This window comes from Trichoplax adhaerens, genomic scaffold (assembly GCF_000150275.1).
Source record: "Trichoplax adhaerens TRIADscaffold_7 genomic scaffold, whole genome shotgun sequence".
Classification (NCBI taxonomy): domain Eukaryota; kingdom Metazoa; phylum Placozoa; class Uniplacotomia; order Trichoplacea; family Trichoplacidae; genus Trichoplax; species Trichoplax adhaerens.
In genome coordinates, this window is record NW_002060949.1 from 1,447,804 (window position 1) to 1,468,662 (window position 20,859).

At 32.9% G+C, this 20,859-nt stretch overlaps 4 protein-coding genes across 4 annotated transcripts; 1 reads left to right on the top strand and 3 right to left on the bottom strand.

The window, feature by feature from the left end:
* Nucleotides 1-301: 301 nt before the first annotated feature.
* On the bottom strand, nucleotides 302-4,009 carry TRIADDRAFT_57931 (uncharacterized protein; the record flags this gene model as incomplete). The annotated part of the gene is made up of 7 exons (XM_002114248.1): nucleotides 302-777; nucleotides 898-1,835; nucleotides 1,927-2,032; nucleotides 2,204-2,335; nucleotides 3,025-3,116; nucleotides 3,385-3,452; nucleotides 3,974-4,009. The coding sequence occupies 7 exons, from the start codon at nucleotides 4,007-4,009 to the stop codon at nucleotides 302-304; spliced, it is 1,848 nt and encodes a 615-aa protein (XP_002114284.1).
* A 2,352-nt stretch (nucleotides 4,010-6,361) lies between these two features.
* TRIADDRAFT_50470 (uncharacterized protein) lies at nucleotides 6,362-9,616 on the bottom strand (the record flags this gene model as incomplete). The annotated part of the gene is made up of 9 exons (XM_002114249.1): nucleotides 6,362-6,931; nucleotides 7,085-7,323; nucleotides 7,477-7,684; nucleotides 7,826-7,895; nucleotides 8,031-8,165; nucleotides 8,314-8,456; nucleotides 8,595-8,747; nucleotides 8,883-8,939; nucleotides 9,263-9,616. The coding sequence occupies 9 exons, from the start codon at nucleotides 9,614-9,616 to the stop codon at nucleotides 6,362-6,364; spliced, it is 1,929 nt and encodes a 642-aa protein (XP_002114285.1).
* A 2,121-nt stretch (nucleotides 9,617-11,737) lies between these two features.
* Nucleotides 11,738-13,988, top strand: TRIADDRAFT_57933 (uncharacterized protein; the record flags this gene model as incomplete). The annotated part of the gene is made up of 4 exons (XM_002113929.1): nucleotides 11,738-11,838; nucleotides 12,631-12,920; nucleotides 13,081-13,329; nucleotides 13,465-13,988. 4 exons carry the CDS (start codon nucleotides 11,738-11,740, stop codon nucleotides 13,986-13,988), a joined length of 1,164 nt encoding a protein of 387 aa, XP_002113965.1.
* Nucleotides 13,989-16,538: 2,550 nt separating this feature from the next.
* On the bottom strand, nucleotides 16,539-19,784 carry TRIADDRAFT_50471 (uncharacterized protein; the record flags this gene model as incomplete). Its single annotated transcript, XM_002114250.1, has 9 exons — nucleotides 16,539-17,108; nucleotides 17,262-17,500; nucleotides 17,654-17,861; nucleotides 18,003-18,072; nucleotides 18,208-18,342; nucleotides 18,491-18,633; nucleotides 18,772-18,924; nucleotides 19,058-19,114; nucleotides 19,431-19,784. The coding sequence occupies 9 exons, from the start codon at nucleotides 19,782-19,784 to the stop codon at nucleotides 16,539-16,541; spliced, it is 1,929 nt and encodes a 642-aa protein (XP_002114286.1).
* Between the last annotated feature and the right edge of the window lie 1,075 nt (nucleotides 19,785-20,859).

A 20,859-nucleotide genomic window follows, 5' to 3' on the forward strand; every position in this document is an offset into this window, starting at 1 on the left:
TGTTCACATATTTAATTATATTACAATACACGTATATGTAATTATACAATACATATATATATATATATGTACTCGTATAGCACCTTGTTGCGAGGAATGAAGGAAAGTTGGGGTTGCTCCTGGCGCCTAATAATATAGTTATTAAATCCAGAAGTGATTTCAGTACGTCATTGACCATTCAGCAATCACAGCAATGATGCGCAATTTTATTGCAAAATTTTGAAATATAACGTTACTATTATGTTTTAGAATTGATTTTAAAGTAATCTATTTCATACGCATTTATAGTAAAGTACCTCTTTTATATTGGATACGGAGGACGTAGTTCGCTAATTTCGTAATCAATTTTTTTATCTCTGTCATCTGCCTCAGTCCATTGACCCAAGAAACTAGGCGGCATTTCAAATGTCTTAGCCTTGTGTTCAAGAAGATATTCATCATCATTTTTCGAGCGTGCAGCGACTTGTTTATTGCGATTGCCACAAGGCGCAAGGCTGTAAATTTTATCAATAATTTTGGTATTAATTTCAAATTTAGGATTAATTTGAGCATTTACTTTCAAAATTGCCAAACAATGACCAAGATGGCAGTATTGGATAATTTTATCGACATGACCATAGCATGTAGTGAAGAATTCTCTCTTTAAGTCCTGTACTAGTAGACGAGTAAATATCTCGCTCGATACGTATCGATTGTTCGCCTCTGCTTCATAAGTGAAATTCATAGAGCAACTAAAATGATGGTCCTTTACTCTACTATCTGCTACCGATCGTGTATCTAATGTACGATTTAAAAATTGATTAATGTTAGTCACTATCAGTAATATGATACAATAAATCTACTATGTTATCAGCACATCCTAGTATTTTGCTGCAAAGAAGTTGAAGCAACATTTACCAGCTGTGCTTAATTTCAGCTTCTTGTGATGAGAGCTAGGATGAGTGGCGAAGAGGCTAGCATTATCAACTTGTTTTCTTTTATGATTTAAGCAAGCAAACGTCGGACTGATTGTAGATTGATCAATGTAATCCTTTAAGTGATGTGTTATACTGGTAGCTCGATAATAGTTGGTTATCAGAGTACAGAGTAAATACAGTATCTTATCGTGATTCCATGTGTTAGTTGAGTTGGTTGGATATATATCATAGTTAGCACCATAAGAAGTAATCCAAATGTTAATCTTCTCTAGATTTAACCCACTGACTGTGTTTTGATATGTTGCAGTGATGACTTTATACTGCAAGAGATAATCATTAAATCTTTTAAATACAACATATTCAAAGTGACTTAGTTCTTGGAATGAAGCAGGAAGTAATACATGTCCGACATCGGAGAACTTATCATCCGGGACACTCCTCAGAGACTTCAAGGGATAATCTAGGCACTCCATAAAGGCTCTTGAGGAGCAATACATCCTCCTGTCGCTACTGAATCTTATAATTTCAGAATTAGATGCATTTATTATTGACTGTGGAAGACTGAAACTGAGTTTGGTAGTAATAAACCGAAAAGGCCCATGATTATAACCGGCTTTAGTGAATGAGTTCTTTAGTTTAATAGCTATACAGGTTTTTGTTAATATCCGAGATTTTGTTCGTTTTCGCATAATCATAAAATGCTTGACGATATTTTTGCTACTGTTTCCATTGCGTCGTGCTATTGGTCTCATATTTTGGTGCTTATCAGATAGCGGTATAAGAGTTCTCATGCGTCTTAAACGAGCTTGATTCTTTGGATGCCATGCGAGTAGTATCTTACTTTTGAGATAGAGGCTGATATTTTCCCTTGAACTCTTGATGGTTACCAATACATTCGTTTGTAGAGTCTTCTTGCACCTTAAAAGAAAACAATTTACAACATGGTCATCAATTTAATAAAAGGGTTTAAAATAATGATGTTATAATTACAACATAATGTATGCTGTACTTATCATCCGAAAGTGTAGCTACGCGACTTATTCCATTTCTTGATAGACATAAACTTATACTTAATAAATCTCTCAACGGATTCCATAGGATGTCATGTCGAATTCCTAATTTTATTAGTAAAAATTTTGAAGGATTTCTATATGATAAATAACTAAAGGTGGACTATACCACAAAAAGTTAACATTTTATCTGAATCTTTCAAAACAGTTATCAATATACCTCTGATTTAAAAGCAACTTGAAATTAATAGAAGCATATGCTAGATGTCTATTTACCGTTAATAGTAACAGTCCCATCTGATGAAAACTGATGATTCCAACAAATTTTCTTAGAATTGCTGGATATAATGCTGAGCTCTTTCTTCGTATTATTATTTGCGTTACAAATGGAATTATCGGGTAGATTATCTAATAAAAGATGTCCAAATTTTTTAATCCAACTGTTATGTAATGGCTAAATTAAAATATATTAGAATATTATATGCACATATAACTTTCATCTACATATTGGATCTCATAAATGGCCTAGCTATTGCTGAAGAATGGGTTTAGGAATTAGGAAGGTGGAGGTCAAAATCTTGAGATAATAAATACTGCACTAATGTCACGATCAGGTGAAATCAGTAAGCCTAAAACTTGTTTAATTCTGTATACGCAGTTTGGCTCATCATGGTACGTACTAGTACAAATTTTAAGAGACTATTCAAAATTGAAACTTTATAAACGAAGAATTTTCATTGAATTTATTATTAAGATACGGTCTAAAATTGTATGTGTACCAAGTGTTGCTATTTTGAAGATACGATTTAGATTGGAGCTATTCATATAAGAAGTTTCCCTGTATTGCTGACGGTACAACTTAAATTGTGTATACACAGAGGTAATTCGTTAGGATCCGTGATTACCATTAAATGATCAGTTGTATTCTCACGAACAGGATTGAATTCATTCAAGTTTAAACTAATTATTCCGATATCTTATAGTGATTCTTTTGATGAGCTAAATATAATATGCTATCAAATAATATGATGACTAAAATAACTGAAAAATTATAATTATATAATCAATAAATCGACATTTAAATCTTTAGAGCCCACCTGTTATCTGACCTTCAATATTACTTTCCGTAGCGACAAGTATCAAAACTCGTATCCTTTTATTAGAGTAGGAATAGGAATAGGAATATCCACTAGAAAAAATGTATTATTTCAAGATATTTTACTTTCTTTAATTTAAAGTTAAGCTATTTAAGATCATTTTATAAAGTTTTAAGTACATTTTCACTGTTGAATATATTTTAAATATCGATTAAACGTTTATTCTAGGCTATCGAAGATAATTTGCCATAATTACTCCATAACCACTAAGCAAAATTATTGACGAAGTAGAATTTTGCAATTTTGATCTTGATATTCTATATAAAATTGCCACTATTATTACATAATAGTCTGCTATACCTTATATTCTTAATGGATTTCATGATACTTGGTCGTTTTTTCTTTTCTTGTCTTTGAAAATATGAGTTCTGGTTGAGAATTAAAAATTCTTCACTGTAAGTTGAAAATTTTCACTGGTCTTTCTTGCATCCGTAGAAAATTTTCTTTGAGTTATTATAGTTTTGTCCAAAATTTTTCATTTCAACGTGATGCGATTCAATTCCTGAGGTGAAACAACTGCGACTGTAGGACATGGCGAATGAATCATAGCAGTCGTTGTGATGTTGATCACGTTCTACAGCACCACGATTTACCACGCAGTCGCTAACTACGACGACAATTTTAATCATGCTATGCTGAATGATCTGCTATGTCATTTAAAGATAGATTTACTCGGTTTCCTCGAAAACATAAGTTCTGGTTGGAAATTAAAAATTCTTCACTGTAAGTTGAAAATTTTCTCTGAGTTATTATAGTCTTCTCCCAAATTTTTCATTTCAACGTGATGCGATTCAACTCCTGAGGTGAAACAACTGCGACTGTAGGACATGGCGAATGAATCATAGCAGTCGTTGTGATGTTGATCACGTTCTACAGTACCACGATTTACCACGCAGTCACTAACTACGACGACAATTTTAATCATGCTATGCTGAATGATCTGCTATGTAATTTAAGGATAGATTTACTCGGTTTAAATACTGAATTATTCTATTTGCTGATAGTATGATTATATAGAATCGTCTGCTTTAAATGTATATGCTATAGTGATCTGTTATGTAATTAATTTTTAAGACGGATTTACCCAGTTCGCATTCTAGATTATTATGTTTGTTGTAGCATGTATAGGACATTGATTTTAAGAATAACATACTGAAATGATCTACTATGTGGTTTTTAGAATAAATTGACTAGTTTACATGCTGAGTAATTACCAGTATTAATAGCACAATTATAGGATTGTTGGTTTTGAAGTGCTATACTGCAATGATCTGCGATGTAATTTTAGGATAGATTTATTGCGTTGCCGATAGCAATTATATGATTATCGATTTCAATAAAGCACGCTGAAGCTATCTACTGTACTATGTGATTTTAGAATACATTTACTACTTCACACGCTGAGCTATTACCTGTACCAATAGCACGATGATAGTATCGCTAACTTTAAACTTATATGCTAAAATGATCTGTTATAGAAATTTAGGATAGGTTTACTTACTTCACACACTGAATTATTATATTTATCGATGATACAATGATAGGATTATCCATTTTAAATTGAAATGCTAAAATGATCTGCTGTATAATTTAAGGATAGATTTCCTCGATTCGTACACCATATCATTATTTTGATCCATAATATGATACAGGATTGTTGATTTTGCAATGACACACTAAAGTAACATACAGTACTATGTAATTTTTAGAATGGATTTTACTTAATTCACTTATTAGATTATTACGTTTACCTATAACATGATTATGAAACTGTCGATTTTAAAGTAGCATGTCAAAATATTGTACTATGCAAAGTTTTAACCTAAACGTAGGCAGCTTATATAACTGAATCATTACATTTTTGGATAGTATGATTTTTAGAATTTCTTTTTATTAATAAAACAGTTATCTACAAAAAGAATTCGTAATGTTAATAAGTTATGTTTCTGACATTTGTTTCCATGAAAGTAGAAACCTTTTACTGCACGTATCTTATCGTACAATAGTTACAATTTATATATATACAGATATTGTCATACCGTAGATATCAGATTAGATATAATTTGAAGTCAATCTTGTATCTGCTTGCTTAATTGAGAATAGAGAGGAATAGATGGGTTCTGCAATTTCTACAGCGTTGTTAACATTGAACGTCATAAATATAGCAATATTTGACATGGAATAAAATGATATACTAAAGTAGCATTACAAGCAGGATAGTGTGTTATGTTAATAGAAGTTTAGATTTCATTTGTAAATACTTTGTAGTTTTAGGAATAGTTGTATCTCCTTGTTGTAATTATTGTTGTAGGATACCATATTTATTGTTCTGTTGTAATTGTATTACTCTAATTGTGTATTATACTGCGTTACGACTATACTTTATGCTGTATATTTATGGGATGTAATCCTTTTACGGACTAAATGTAGCGGTTATGTGTATATTACGCATCTGTCAGTGCTCAGATATAGATATACAACTTATTGTTGGGATGTAATAGTAATACTAATAAAATATTATAAACTTTAACTTTTTTTACAATTTATACCCAATTAAGACTTACAGTTATAAAGGTTTGAATACGAGTGTATCTAGGAAGGTAACTACCTAGGCTTCGATTTTAATGTGACGCACCAACATCTAGTATTATGAATAAACATTTCTTGGCTGCTTTAAGATCTTTTCTTAAAATTTCAATGTATTTATTTATTAAATCTTATAGTAATAGTTGTGAAGATATTATCAGATTATTGTTGAAACAGTATCGGTAATAATAATTTACAATACATGTGAGATAACAATTCGTCATAAATTATTTTAGCATCTACGCGTGAGGTGCTAAATCTTCTGATAACACAAATTTTAAATACTATTAATTTATTTCTTAATATTACTACAGAGTGATACAAATATTTGTTACCGACGAAATCGCTTAAGTACTTTAGGTCAACATAACTGAAACCAATTACTAAGTATATTTTGTCAATATCGAACGGAGTAAAATTCTATAATTACGAAAGTAATTACAGTTAAAATGTTACTTGCAAAACATAGTACCAATGTGGAGTTATATTAAAGATACCTTTTTAAGGTATAAAATGACATTTAGGAGTATACGTTCACAATATTAATCTATCATCTCATGATATATAATCGTATCACTCACTAATATTATAGCATCGTATTATCATAACATATCCGCTATTTAGTTTAAGCAAGTATTACGCAAAGATATGATGGTAGCGTAGCAGTAGTATGATAGCTTAATAGTATCATTTAATCAACTTCTTCGATAGTTGGTTCACAACCAGCATTCTCGGCTTTCTTACTATATTCACTCGAGCTTCCCGAATTGTTTGGAGCACCGCTCTGATGGATTTTTGACATTATCGGCATACACACTTTTTCCAATTCTTGACGTTGATATTCAAACTCATCTACTTCAGCCATCTGGTTCTTGTCTAACCAAGTTAATGTCTCATTACATTTATTCAAAACGGCGGTTCTGTCTGCATCTGATATCTTACTACCGACTCTATTATCTTCTACTGAATTCTTGATATTGAAGATATAGCTTTCTAGTGAGTTCTTAGAATTAATACGCTTTCGCTGTTCGTCATCTTGTTGTTTATACTTCTCCGCTTCGTTAACCATACGATCGATGTCTTCTTTCGATAGACGACCTTTGTCATTTGTGATCGTAATTTGATTTTGTTTCCCTGTACTCTTATCTTGAGCCGATACGTTCAAAATACCATTAGCATCGATATCGAATGTTACTTCGATTTGTGGTACACCTCTAGGAGCTGGTGCGATACCTTCTAACGAGAATTTACCTAGAAGATTCTATCATATCCAGTTAAACAAAAACACAATATTACTTATTACTTATTATTTGTATATATATATATATGTATTTGTATTGTGAAATAAATTGAATTAATCTTTGAGTATAGTATATCATATGTAAAATGAGTCGTATCGTAGAGTAATTCTTACGTTATCTCTTGTCATGGCTCGTTCTCCTTCGAAAACTTGGATAAGTACGCCAGGTTGATTGTCAGCATAAGTTGTAAAAATTTGTGAGTGTTTGGTTGGTATCGTTGTATTTCGTTTTATTAACGATGTCATCACTCCACCAGCCGTTTCAATACCGAGAGATAGAGGCGCAACGTCTAACAATAGTAAGTCTTGTACTACATTATCGTTGTTTCCAGTTAAGATAGCAGCTTGAACAGCTATAAAACATATGAAATGAATAAATTAAATAGTCATGTTAAGCGATATTAATCGATAGTTATTATAATTATTGTATAGTATATTATATAATATTATCTATATTGATTATTAGAAATAACGAAAGAGTAAGCTATTAAGAATGAAATGCCTACCTGCTCCGTATGCTACAGCTTCATCGGGATTAATAGATTTATTCAATTCTTTACCGTTGAAGAAATCTTGTAATAATTTCTGAATTTTAGGTATGCGAGTTGATCCACCTACTAGAACGATTTCATCGATCATAGATTTATCCATTTTTGCATCTCGAAGTGCTTTCTCTACTGGTTCCAAAGTGCTTCTGAATAAATCCACGTTTAGCTAAATATAAATAATAGTAATGAATGTAGAGTATTATAATTTAGGAATATACATGATGAAATATTCTTATCGTGTAATGTATTATAATAGAGTAAAAATCGCTATACTGTAGATAATTTTATTGGTATTTTAGAAATTTACCTCTTCAAATCGGGCTCTAGTAATAGATGTATAGAAATCTAGTCCTTCGTAAAGTGAGTCGATTTCGATACTATAAGGATGGAAAGAAAATTAAATAAGTTATTTAATTATTGTATATATTACTTGAAGTTTTAGTTTAAAATTTGATTGTTTATGATGATTATTACAATTATTCTACATGATAAAAGTATATGATAGTACTAACCTTGCTTGAGTACTTGACGATAATGTACGTTTGGATCTTTCGCATGCAGTTCGTAAACGACGGATAGCGCGTTTATTTTGTGTGATGTCTTTTCTGTATTTTCGTCTAAATTCGGCGGCGAAGTGATTAACCATTCTGAATAATAAATAAATTAATATTAATATAATGTTATTACTTTAAATAGTATCTTATGCGCTTTATTATGATCGGTAAAACAATTAATTAGCTGTAAATACAGTATACGAGTATACAATATATTGTTTTTAATAATAAGTTATCTTACCTGTTATCAAAGTCTTCTCCGCCTAAGTGAGTGTCACCAGCAGTAGCCTTGACTTCGAAAATTCCGTTATCCATGGTAAGGATTGAAACATCGAAAGTACCGCCGCCAAGATCGAAGATTAAGACGTTACTTTCGCTTTTAGACTGAAATAAGATAATGTAAATTTAGAATGTTGTAAATATTATTGTTGTATAATGTAATGTGTATGTATATAGTGAGTTATTATAATTACTAGTATCATAGTACTGAATTGTGTATTTATTGATGTTAAGATAAGGTACCTTTTTATCTAGTCCGTAAGCTATAGCGGCGGCTGTAGGTTCATTGATGATTCTTAGAACGTTGAGACCAGCGATTGCACCAGCATCTTTTGTTGCTTGTCGTTGTGAATCATTGAAATATGCAGGGACAGTAATAACAGCGTCTTTGACTTTCTGCTCCAAAATAGAGTAGAATAAGAATTAAGAATATTTACAGTAGATGATCAAGTAGTGATTGTTAATAAAATAAAAATAAATAAATAAAATTGTAGTGTAGTACTGTATAGTATAATGATACTGAGTACATACCTGACCGAGATAGGCTTCAGCGGTTTCTTTCATTTTAGTTAATACCATAGAAGAGATCTATAATTATATGATTAAATTGTTATGAAGTTAGTATTTTCGTTATTCAATTTTGATATTGTAGTTAGTATGATTATCACGATTCTACACGACTTAATATAACGCACGGTAAGTAGAGTACAGTCTATATCTACTGTATTATTATTATATTGTGAAATTGTTATATTATTGAAGTAAAATAGTAAAAACTGTATTTTGTTATCGAAATTACTATATGCGTAAATTAAATAATTGTATAATGATTCGTCTGTTGCAATACCCGTATTATATCTTATCTTAAGCGTATGCTGTAATAAGGGAATGATTATTGAATGATTATGAACCTCTTCTGGGTAGAAGTCTTTATTCTCTCCCATGTGTTGGACTTGTAACTTGGGTTTACCATTTTTGTTGGTTACTTTGAATGGCCAATATTTCATATCGGATTGAACGCTCCCTTCGTCGAATCGACGCCCGATTAATCGTTTAGCATCGAATATGGTATTTTGTGGATTGATAGCTACTTGATTTTTGGCAGCGTCGCCTATTAAGCGTTCGGTATCGTTGAAAGCTACATAACTAGGTGTAGTACGATTTCCTTGATCGTTGGCGATAATTTCAACTTTTCCGTTGTCAAAGATTCCAACGCAAGAGTAAGTTGTTCCTAGATCGATTCCAATTGCAGGTGTCTTAGCCATTTGTATGCGTGTGCGTGAGTTGTTGTTGTTGTTGTTGTTATGGGAACGTGAATGAAAGTAAGAATATGGACTGTCGTAGAGATCTTGAGAATAAGGTAAGAAAGAAGTGAGAGTAAAGGATTAAAACTGGTCAGGGTTTTGGAGAACTTGTATGGCAAGTTTTTGGGAAAATGAAGAATTGATTGAAGGATTCATCGTCTTGGCGGGATATTATATAGAGTTTGGATGATTCACTAGAAATTTCCAGTTGCTTCCATAAGTACTTGCGCTGCGCAGCTAACGCATCACAATAGAGGCGCGATCTTTCGCAGTACTTTACAATATACAGCACTGTATGTACACTGTACAGTAGGGAAGTAACGAAATCCAGGGAAGACATTACAGTACTTTATATCCGACTTGGGAATGACAGCAGTGTACTGTACTGTACTGTACAGTATCGTGCAGTACAATACAGTGTACAGTACATACTGTAGAGTACACAAAGCTTCGAGCACAAACGGGAAAGTGCTGGAACATGTCTTGCAACTTGCAGCAGTAGCAGCAAGAGTGACCACTGACCGACTACTGCTAGCTCTTCCAGATAGAGATACATTGTATTGTACTGTACAATGGACAGTACTGTACTGTACTGTACTGTACTACTGCTATACAGTACTGTACTGTACTGTATATAGTACTGTACGACCGACAGTACTGTACACTGTACACTGTATAGTACTGTACTGTATAGTGAGCGTATCGTTGCAGATAGGCTATACGCTTGAAATGATTATTCAAATCAATCAATCAATAAAATAAAATAAAATAATCAGCCTCCACCCTATTGGTATAGCAAATGGCAGTTTTCCGTCCCTCTCTGCCCTTCTTTCTGCTTTTTAACTGCTATACAGTACCAAGTCCAGGGAAGATTTTGAAGGAAACCTGCAGGTGATACAGCCGTCCTATCATCATGATACAGTATTGTTGTCATCCAAAATGACGTCATAGTTTAGATCGATCGATCACAAAGAGAGGACAATCAAGTAAGTTATCAGCCAAAGTAGTCCGTAATATCCAGTACTAGTACTGTCATATACGGCACCTTACTAGATATCACTATAGACTAGTCAATACTCTACTTTAAAAGTAGCAGCAGTACTGTACTGTACAGCAGAATTTTTTAAACCTGTCTTCAGTTTCATCTACCATGCAATCTAAGCTTTCGAATGGTATCAGTTTTATTGATGTTTTATTTTAATTAACCGCAAAAAAGTGTTCTTTTTTGCGCGGGGATAATTCTTGGACACGCTGGATATGCGTTTGCCGACTGCCCGCAAAATGAGTGGATTCAATCTACAGTGTACAGTACGGTACGTACTGTAATGCAGTACTGTACTGTACTGTACTGTACAGTACAGTATAGCAGAGTACAGTACATCGTACTGTACTCTACTGTCCAAAGAAAAAGTGTACGGTACAGTATATTGTACATCGGTAATACTGTACAAGGTACTACTGTACTGTATTACTACTACAGTACATCTGTATTACTGAGCTCTGCTACTCACCTTTGTACACACTGTACTAGAAGAGGATATGCGACCAGAAAATTCTGTCCTCCTACTGCTGCTAGTACAGTAAATTGAATTGAAAACTTATTTTGTTTTTAAATGCAAATTTTAGCTTTAAATCATAACATTATAATTAGATTATAATTCCACATTCTATCATGAAATAATAGCATCAATGATAGATTTTACTGTTCATTACTTTCGATCATTCATTTTGGACTAAATAGTGATAACATTATTGGAAAAGTTGTGTACGCTAGACATCAATCAGCAAAGTGTGATGATTCGATCAAGTCAAATTCCTAAGCAAGATGGAACTTACCGAGTGGATGGCATATTCAAATCTGCCCAAACCATTAAAATCGAGAATGGCCAGCGAACCATCTCCTATCGATTCTCCTTAATGCGCTTAGTTAGGCTAATCATATCCATCTTACTGTTTACATTAGATTACGTTACGGATATCGTTGTAGCCATCAGATATTATCAAGATGGTGATACTATCTGGTTTATAATGATTATTGTCATGATGTGCTGCAGTGCCGTTACTGTGCAAATCTTTTCCATCATGTGGAGTACTAGCTGTTGTGATAAAACGAAAAGGGCAAGTCATAATGGTGGTCCATACTTCTACATTAGCCACTTTTTCTGTTTGAGTCAAGTGCAAAGGTAAGACTTACCACTAAAATACTAGTATGCGGATACTTCATACCGTACTCTATTGCACAATCGAATCAATCGGATATAGTGGTACTGTACATACTCTACTTTATGTCATGTCATTCTTGATCAATTTTTATCAATTTTACCTATGAATTTATAAAAGTACAATATCAATACGTAGTATCATGCGATCACTTTTGTAGTACAGTAGTGATAATTTAGAGACTTTCAATTTGCGCTCATAAAAGGCTCTTAGTACACTCATGCCTTCCAAATTTAGTCATCGACTGTACGAGATTATATGCGAGTAATACGTATGTTTATTTTCTATTCTCTGTCAGTATGCTAGTAGCTAGCTTACAATATGAGCTTAGATAGAAGAGCAGTATAGTAGTAAGTAATTGAGTGACGACGCTAGCTAGAAGACGGGTTCTATACGCTTATATAGTAGGCTAATAAGTCTCTGCTTAGCGTCTTTAGGTGATACTACACGACTAGCTAGAGGTGATGCAAAATGTACTATTCATCGACATTGCTTGTTGTGACAAGTTTCGTAATATCACGGATTACCGAACTATGAATTATTCACGTTTAACCTGCTAAATCATAGCATTGGTCAAATATACAGTAATTAATTCATTCTGTTCCTACTATTTCTGATGTAATTACTCTGATATCCCCGTTGTCAATGCTATAATTGATATTATACCAGTATGACAAGATGTGGAGCTCGAACAAATTATACTAAATATGAAACTAACTTAGCAATTGCTTTTATATAATTTTATTATCTTTTAGGAAAATATATATTTTCTACAAAGGTATGAAGAATCATACAGAGCGCCAGCATATCTCATATCTGTACGACCTACATGACGCTTATCTGATGGATTTAGTTGAATCATTTATCGAATCAGCTCCGCAAGTAGTGTTACAGATGTATATCTTATTAAATAAAGAAAAATCTGACTTTATTACAACCTTATCAGTCCTAATTTCTGGAGTAGCAGTAGCTGTAAGTTTAGTACAATACAGCAAGACTCTACATGAAGCACACTACCCTCCCAAACAAAGATTATCCTTGCCAGGTACGTTCAGTCAAATTACCTCCAACTATAGTATTAAATATATCAACTACATTCAGTGCTATGACATGCTCATCTAATAATCATGTCGATAGGTTGTTTATTAATTCATTTATTTATTTTTATACTTTAAATTTTAATGCCATAAAATAATATATTTCAGGAATAATGATGATATTTATATGGAGGTATTTATTCATCCTATGCCGTTCCGTGTTCCTTGGCCTTTTTGCCGTTGTATTTACCTACTTTGTTTTTGTGTTAATGGGTTGCCATTGGCTATTCTTTACTTTCTATCTGTGGTATACCGAGAATGGTAAGGAGCAATTTCCTGAGTCAGCACTGAAAAGAATTATATACTGCGTTATTGGTGGATTTATTTATATTTTCTGCGTATTTAACTTGAAGAATGGTAAGAGGGAAAATCAGGCTTTCACTACTGTACAAATTTCGTTTATAAGTTTTAATTGATGTATAAATCAGTTTATAAAGTAGCAACTACTATGCGAATATAAAGTGTATATCAATACCTTTCTACTTTTCTTAGGTAAATCGCGCTCACGCTACATATTGTATTATATAATTACAATCTTGGAAATGGCTGTCGCTATGACGATATGGTTACTAACGCAACAATTAACTCAGATGCGCATGTTTGCCCTCCTCGTTATCATTGGTGGATATTTCTTTGGTTTTTTAAGCATGATATCATATTATGCATGCTTTCACCCGAATAGGCTTAACTATCTTCCTGACAAGCTCCAAGAATTATCAACTACTCAGTATTATTTCAGGGGTATTCGCGAAGTTAGTACTATACAGCATGCAAATCGACCAACCAATAACCAGTTTACCTTTAAGCAACCAAAACCGAATGTTGACGTAAGTCAACCAGACATACCGAGACCAATGGATGATTTGCCTTTTCAAAGTGATGATAATGTGGTTGCTATTGAGGAGCCACGTACGGAATCAGATAATGTCCGCATTAAAGGCGATAAGGCTGATGATATAGATGGAGAAAATGTTATACTAGGGACAAGGAAAATTCCAAAAGAATCAACAATTTAAAGGTAAAATTTTAGTTTAGTAATAGAGTATTTATAACAACAAAATTGTTCTTACTGTAGTAATATATACGTGCAAGATATAAAGTAAGTCACGAAAGTGTTTACGCCATGTCACAAGGATAGTTGCAGTTTATTATTTTAGTACATACGTACATGCAATCTATTTATTCAGTGTTACTACATATGTTAATTTCATCATTCATATTATCATTTAGCTGAAACTCTCTTGTCCATAGAAATTCGAACTTTGACTTCAAGTAACAGTAGTAACGTAAGAAGTATCGAGTTAATAATATCTAAGTTTTTACCTATTCATACATGTACCTCCGTAAGAAAGGGTACATAGTACCTATAAACATATGATATGCTGTAATAATATACGCTCCAATATATATATATATATATATATATAAGCATACGCCGTACGTTTTATTCTTCTAAAATGGTGAAAATTTTTATGAAAACTACTATCATACGGGTATACTGCATCTAATAACCTTTAGAATGGTTATTTATTAAGTAAGAGTAAATCATATTTGTTGACAATGTCTACGTTAATTTGCTGTATATGATTCTATTTACTTATGTTGAGCATTTTCCTTAGACTTCATTTCAGCGTATACTCGTACTTATATAAAAAATATCGAAGTTGGTAATAAAATAATTTTCTTTGAGACACTTACGATTAAAAAATTTCGAAATATTTTTGAAATGTACTCGTATTCTCGTAAATTAGGTGGCGAAAGATTATCTAAATTATGTCATGTATTGTATTTTCTCCTCTAATAACACCTATCTTCGAATGATACAACAACAAATAAATTGTATTATGAAAGTTTAATGGGAAGAAAGCTGTGATAAAATTGCTTGTATTGGAGTATGGATGACAAAGTTGATTAAAAGTGGATTCAGAAAAATTAGCTTATTACCTATATATTAGAGGACTGCTGAAAGCAGGGAAATAACTTTGTATAGTAATATATTGTAGTACATCATACTCCTGTCTTTATTTCTTACTAATGAACTAAAAAGAGACGAATAGTACATCATGTAATATATCATAATCTTGTCTTTATTTTTTACTAATCAACTAAAAAGAGACGAATTAGAATAAGAGTTAAGCTAATAAAGTATAGGAATGTGCGTACAATGACATAATGACCAAACTCCGATAAGTAATCTAATACTTCTGTTCACAGTAGGTTCCTTTTGATCTGATTTCAAGGGTCCTCACATTACGTAGCGTCTTCTACGTCTAACGTTTAGAGGTTGCGGTTTTTATACTGTACCTTATTTTAAATTCATATTCTGTATTAGTGTTACTGGATCTTTCCAGTGTTGTAACAAAAGAGGATCTAGAGATTTCAGAAAACTTACAGTTTCACTTGCGATTATTTATCATTACCGTAAGCTACAATTTATGCGTTGTGATTGTTTCTTTTATTATATTTCTCTTATGTTAGAAATATGAGAGTAGTTGGTACATTCTAGAAATGTTGTAATAGAGAAAGATTAACAATTAAGTACAGTGATATCGTGTAGACAAAATGCATCCTGTTTGTAAATAAACTAAGTCCCGAAAAAGCTTAAAATTTTAAGTATTAACTGCATATAATCTATCCTTACATTTTACGCATGATACATAGCTGGTAGATAGTACATCTCAGTGTGGCCGAACTGTTAGATCATTGTTAACTACTGAAATTTTTATATCATTTTTTAGTAAGTCAAGTCTGTGATACAGCTGCGAAACTAAATCTTATAATACGTATACAAACTGATGATTAAACTACTGTATGTCTGCCCTAAAATTGCATACAACTTTATACTCGTACAGCACATAGAATTACAACATATCGTCCCCTTAACTATAGTTGCACCGAAATTAATACAGATTGCATAATAATTGGGTAAATGTTTACTGCAACATACTACATGCGTTTACGGTTGTTCTGTTTGAATTCTGCGATTTAGTACGATTGGTGATTTATGTATAAATATTTTAATTTATTTAAGATTTGTGCAATTATAGAACAGAAAGTTCTAAGTATAGAACATGCAAGTACATTGGAGATAAATACCAATGACATCACGAATAATCCATTACTTTGCGATAGAGTAAATATTAAGGAACAGCGATTTACCATATTATACGTATACTAATTAGGTATTACGGTATCAGATCTGCAAATGGTGTAACGATTCTATAATAAATCACTTTTATATTACTTTTAATACTACTACAGAATATAAATATTTTGTAACATTAAATTACTAATATAGATTCGACATACAGTAAGCAAAGCAACAATATGATTCGAAGTAGTTCTATACTTCAAGATAGCGCAATTATTGCACCAGGTATAGTGTTAATTGATGATAGTAGTTTCGTGTTTCAAGTAACTGTTATCGCTGTACAACAGTCATTGCAACAGGATTACTAATATTACCGTAAATTACAGTTGTCTAGTTTAGTAAAGTATTGGGTAAAGATAAGCAGTAACGCGACAATTTTATGATCGCTTATCATAATCTTTATAGTCGCAATAAGTTAATCAACTTCTTCGATAGTTGGTTCACAACCAGCATTCTCGGCTTTCTTACTATATTCACTCGAGCTTCCCGAATTGTTTGGAGCACCGCTCTGATGGATTTTTGACATTATCGGCATACACACTTTTTCCAATTCTTGACGTTGATATTCAAACTCATCTACTTCAGCCATCTGGTTCTTGTCTAACCAAGTTAATGTCTCATTACATTTATTCAAAACGGCGGTTCTATCTGCATCTGATATCTTACTACCGACTCTATTATCTTCTACTGAATTCTTGATATTGAAGATATAGCTTTCTAGTGAGTTCTTAGAATTAATACGCTTTCGCTGTTCGTCATCTTGTTGTTTATACTTCTCCGCTTCGTTAACCATACGATCGATGTCTTCTTTCGATAGACGACCTTTGTCATTTGTGATCGTAATTTGATTTTGTTTCCCTGTACTCTTATCTTGAGCCGATACGTTCAAAATACCATTAGCATCGATATCGAATGTTACTTCGATTTGTGGTACACCTCTAGGAGCTGGTGCGATACCTTCTAACGAGAATTTACCTAGAAGATTCTATCATATCCAGTTAAACAAAAACACAATATTACTTATTACTTATTATTTGTATATATATATATATGTATTTGTATTGTGAAATAAATTGAATTAATCTTTGAGTATAGTATATCATATGTAAAATGAGTCGTATCGTAGAGTAATTCTTACGTTATCTCTTGTCATGGCTCGTTCTCCTTCGAAAACTTGGATAAGTACGCCAGGTTGATTGTCAGCATAAGTTGTAAAAATTTGTGAGTGTTTGGTTGGTATCGTTGTATTTCGTTTTATTAACGATGTCATCACTCCACCAGCCGTTTCAATACCGAGAGATAGAGGCGCAACGTCTAACAATAGTAAGTCTTGTACTACATTATCGTTGTTTCCAGTTAAGATAGCAGCTTGAACAGCTATAAAACATATGAAATGAATAAATTAAATAGTCATGTTAAGCGATATTAATCGATAGTTATTATAATTATTGTATAGTATATTATATAATATTATCTATATTGATTATTAGAAATAACGAAAGAGTAAGCTATTAAGAATGAAATGCCTACCTGCTCCGTATGCTACAGCTTCATCGGGATTAATAGATTTATTCAATTCTTTACCGTTGAAGAAATCTTGTAATAATTTCTGAATTTTAGGTATGCGAGTTGATCCACCTACTAGAACGATTTCATCGATCATAGATTTATCCATTTTTGCATCTCGAAGTGCTTTCTCTACTGGTTCCAAAGTGCTTCTGAATAAATCCACGTTTAGCTAAATATAAATAATAGTAATGAATGTAGAGTATTATAATTTAGGAATATACATGATGAAATATTCTTATCGTGTAATGTATTATAATAGAGTAAAAATCGCTATACTGTAGATAATTTTATTGGTATTTTAGAAATTTACCTCTTCAAATCGGGCTCTAGTAATAGATGTATAGAAATCTAGTCCTTCGTAAAGTGAGTCGATTTCGATACTATAAGGATGGAAAGAAAATTAAATAAGTTATTTAATTATTGTATATATTACTTGAAGTTTTAGTTTAAAATTTGATTGTTTATGATGATTATTACAATTATTCTACATGATAAAAGTATATGATAGTACTAACCTTGCTTGAGTACTTGACGATAATGTACGTTTGGATCTTTCGCATGCAGTTCGTAAACGACGGATAGCGCGTTTATTTTGTGTGATGTCTTTTCTGTATTTTCGTCTAAATTCGGCGGCGAAGTGATTAACCATTCTGAATAATAAATAAATTAATATTAATATAATGTTATTACTTTAAATAGTATCTTATGCGCTTTATTATGATCGGTAAAACAATTAATTAGCTGTAAATACAGTATACGAGTATACAATATATTGTTTTTAATAATAAGTTATCTTACCTGTTATCAAAGTCTTCTCCGCCTAAGTGAGTGTCACCAGCAGTAGCCTTGACTTCGAAAATTCCGTTATCCATGGTAAGGATTGAAACATCGAAAGTACCGCCGCCAAGATCGAAGATTAAGACGTTACTTTCGCTTTTAGACTGAAATAAGATAATGTAAATTTAGAATGTTATAAATATTATTGTTGTATAATGTAATGTGTATGTATATAGTGAGTTATTATAATTACTAGTATCATAGTACTGAATTGTGTATTTATTGATGTTAAGATAAGGTACCTTTTTATCTAGTCCGTAAGCTATAGCGGCGGCTGTAGGTTCATTGATGATTCTTAGAACGTTGAGACCAGCGATTGCACCAGCATCTTTTGTTGCTTGTCGTTGTGAATCATTGAAATATGCAGGGACAGTAATAACAGCGTCTTTGACTTTCTGCTCCAAAATAGAGTAGAATAAGAATTAAGAATATTTACAGTAGATGATCAAGTAGTGATTGTTAATAAAATAAAATAATAAATAAAATTGTAGTGTAGTACTGTATAGTATAATGATACTGAGTACATACCTGACCGAGATAGGCTTCAGCGGTTTCTTTCATTTTAGTTAATACCATAGAAGAGATCTATAATTATATGATTAAATTGTCATCGAAGTTAGTATTTTCGTTATTCAATTTTGATGTTGTAGTTAGTATGATTATCACGATTCTACACGACTTAATATAACGCACGGTAAGTAGAGTACAGTCTATATCTACTGTATTATTATATTGTAAAATTGTTATATTATTGAAGTAAAATAGTAAAAACTGTATTTAGTTATCGAAATTACTATATGCGTAAATTAAATAATTGTATAATGATTCGTCTGTTGCAATACCCGTATTACATCTTAAGCGTATACTGTAATAAGGGAATGATTATTGAATGATTATGAACCTCTTCTGGGTAGAAGTCTTTATTCTCTCCCATGTGTTGGACTTGTAACTTGGGTTTACCATTTTTGTTGGTTACTTTGAATGGCCAATATTTCATATCGGATTGAACGCTCCCTTCGTCGAATCGGCGCCCGATTAATCGTTTAGCATCGAATATGGTATTTTGTGGATTGATAGCTACTTGATTTTTGGCAGCGTCGCCTATTAAGCGTTCGGTATCGTTGAAAGCTACATAACTAGGTGTAGTACGATTTCCTTGATCGTTGGCGATAATTTCAACTTTTCCGTTGTCAAAGATTCCAACGCAAGAGTAAGTTGTTCCTAGATCGATTCCAATTGCAGGTGTCTTAGCCATTTGTATGCGTGAGCGTGAGTTGTTGTTGTTGTTGTTGTTATGGGAACGTGAATGAAAGTAAGAATATGGACTGTGGTGGAGATCTTGAGAATAAGGTAAGAAAGAAATGAGAGTAAAGGATTAAAACTGGTCAGGGTTTTGGAGAACTTGTATGGCAAGTTTTTGGGAAAATGAAGAATTGATTGAAGGATTCATCGTCTTGGCGGGATATTATATAGAGTTTGGATGATTCACTAGAAATTTCCAGTTGCTTCCATAAGTACTTGCGCTGCGCAGCTAACGCATCAACGCTTGAGCGTGACGAAATCCAGTGAAGACATTACAGTACTTTATATCCGACTTGGGAATGACAGTACTGTACACTGTACAGTACTGTAAACAGAGGGTCTCTAGTGCAGTACAGTACAGGGTCTGTACAATACAATACAGTGCACAGTACATACAGTACAGTACCGTACAGTGTACAGTACTGTACACAAAGCTTCGAGCACAAACGGGAAAGTGCTAGAACTTGTCTTGCAACTTGCAACAGTAGCAGCAAGAGTGATCAGTGACCGACCACTGCTAGCTCTTTGCAGAAAGAGACGCAGTATTGTACAATGGACAGTTGGAGGCCAGTACTACTGTACCACTATACTGTACTGTATACTGCAGCCTTCACCATAGAGGTCAAAATTGAATTTTTACCTGTATGCACTGCACCTAGTGGCAAAGGGGTACAGGGCACAGTATGAGAATAGACGCTCTATCTGCCACTCACCGTAAACTGACTACTTTCATTTGATTGGATTTCAGCCGTTGTCACATGACATCAATCTGAGTTGGCAGTGACATCTGACTCCGATCGAAAACGACGTGGCGTCAACAAGTTTATCCGTATCGGTTGTCGCCATAGCGCCAAGAAACGTTTGCTGATTGGCCTGATCGCCACCATTTTCCCTCGTAGTCTTTTGTTTGAGTTCCATCGACATCGACGCGTCTGGGAACACCTCAACCGGTTGTGGGCGGTAAGATAATACATGCTAGAAAAATGCGCATCAAATGCCTACTTACTTTTAATAACACTAGCATACAT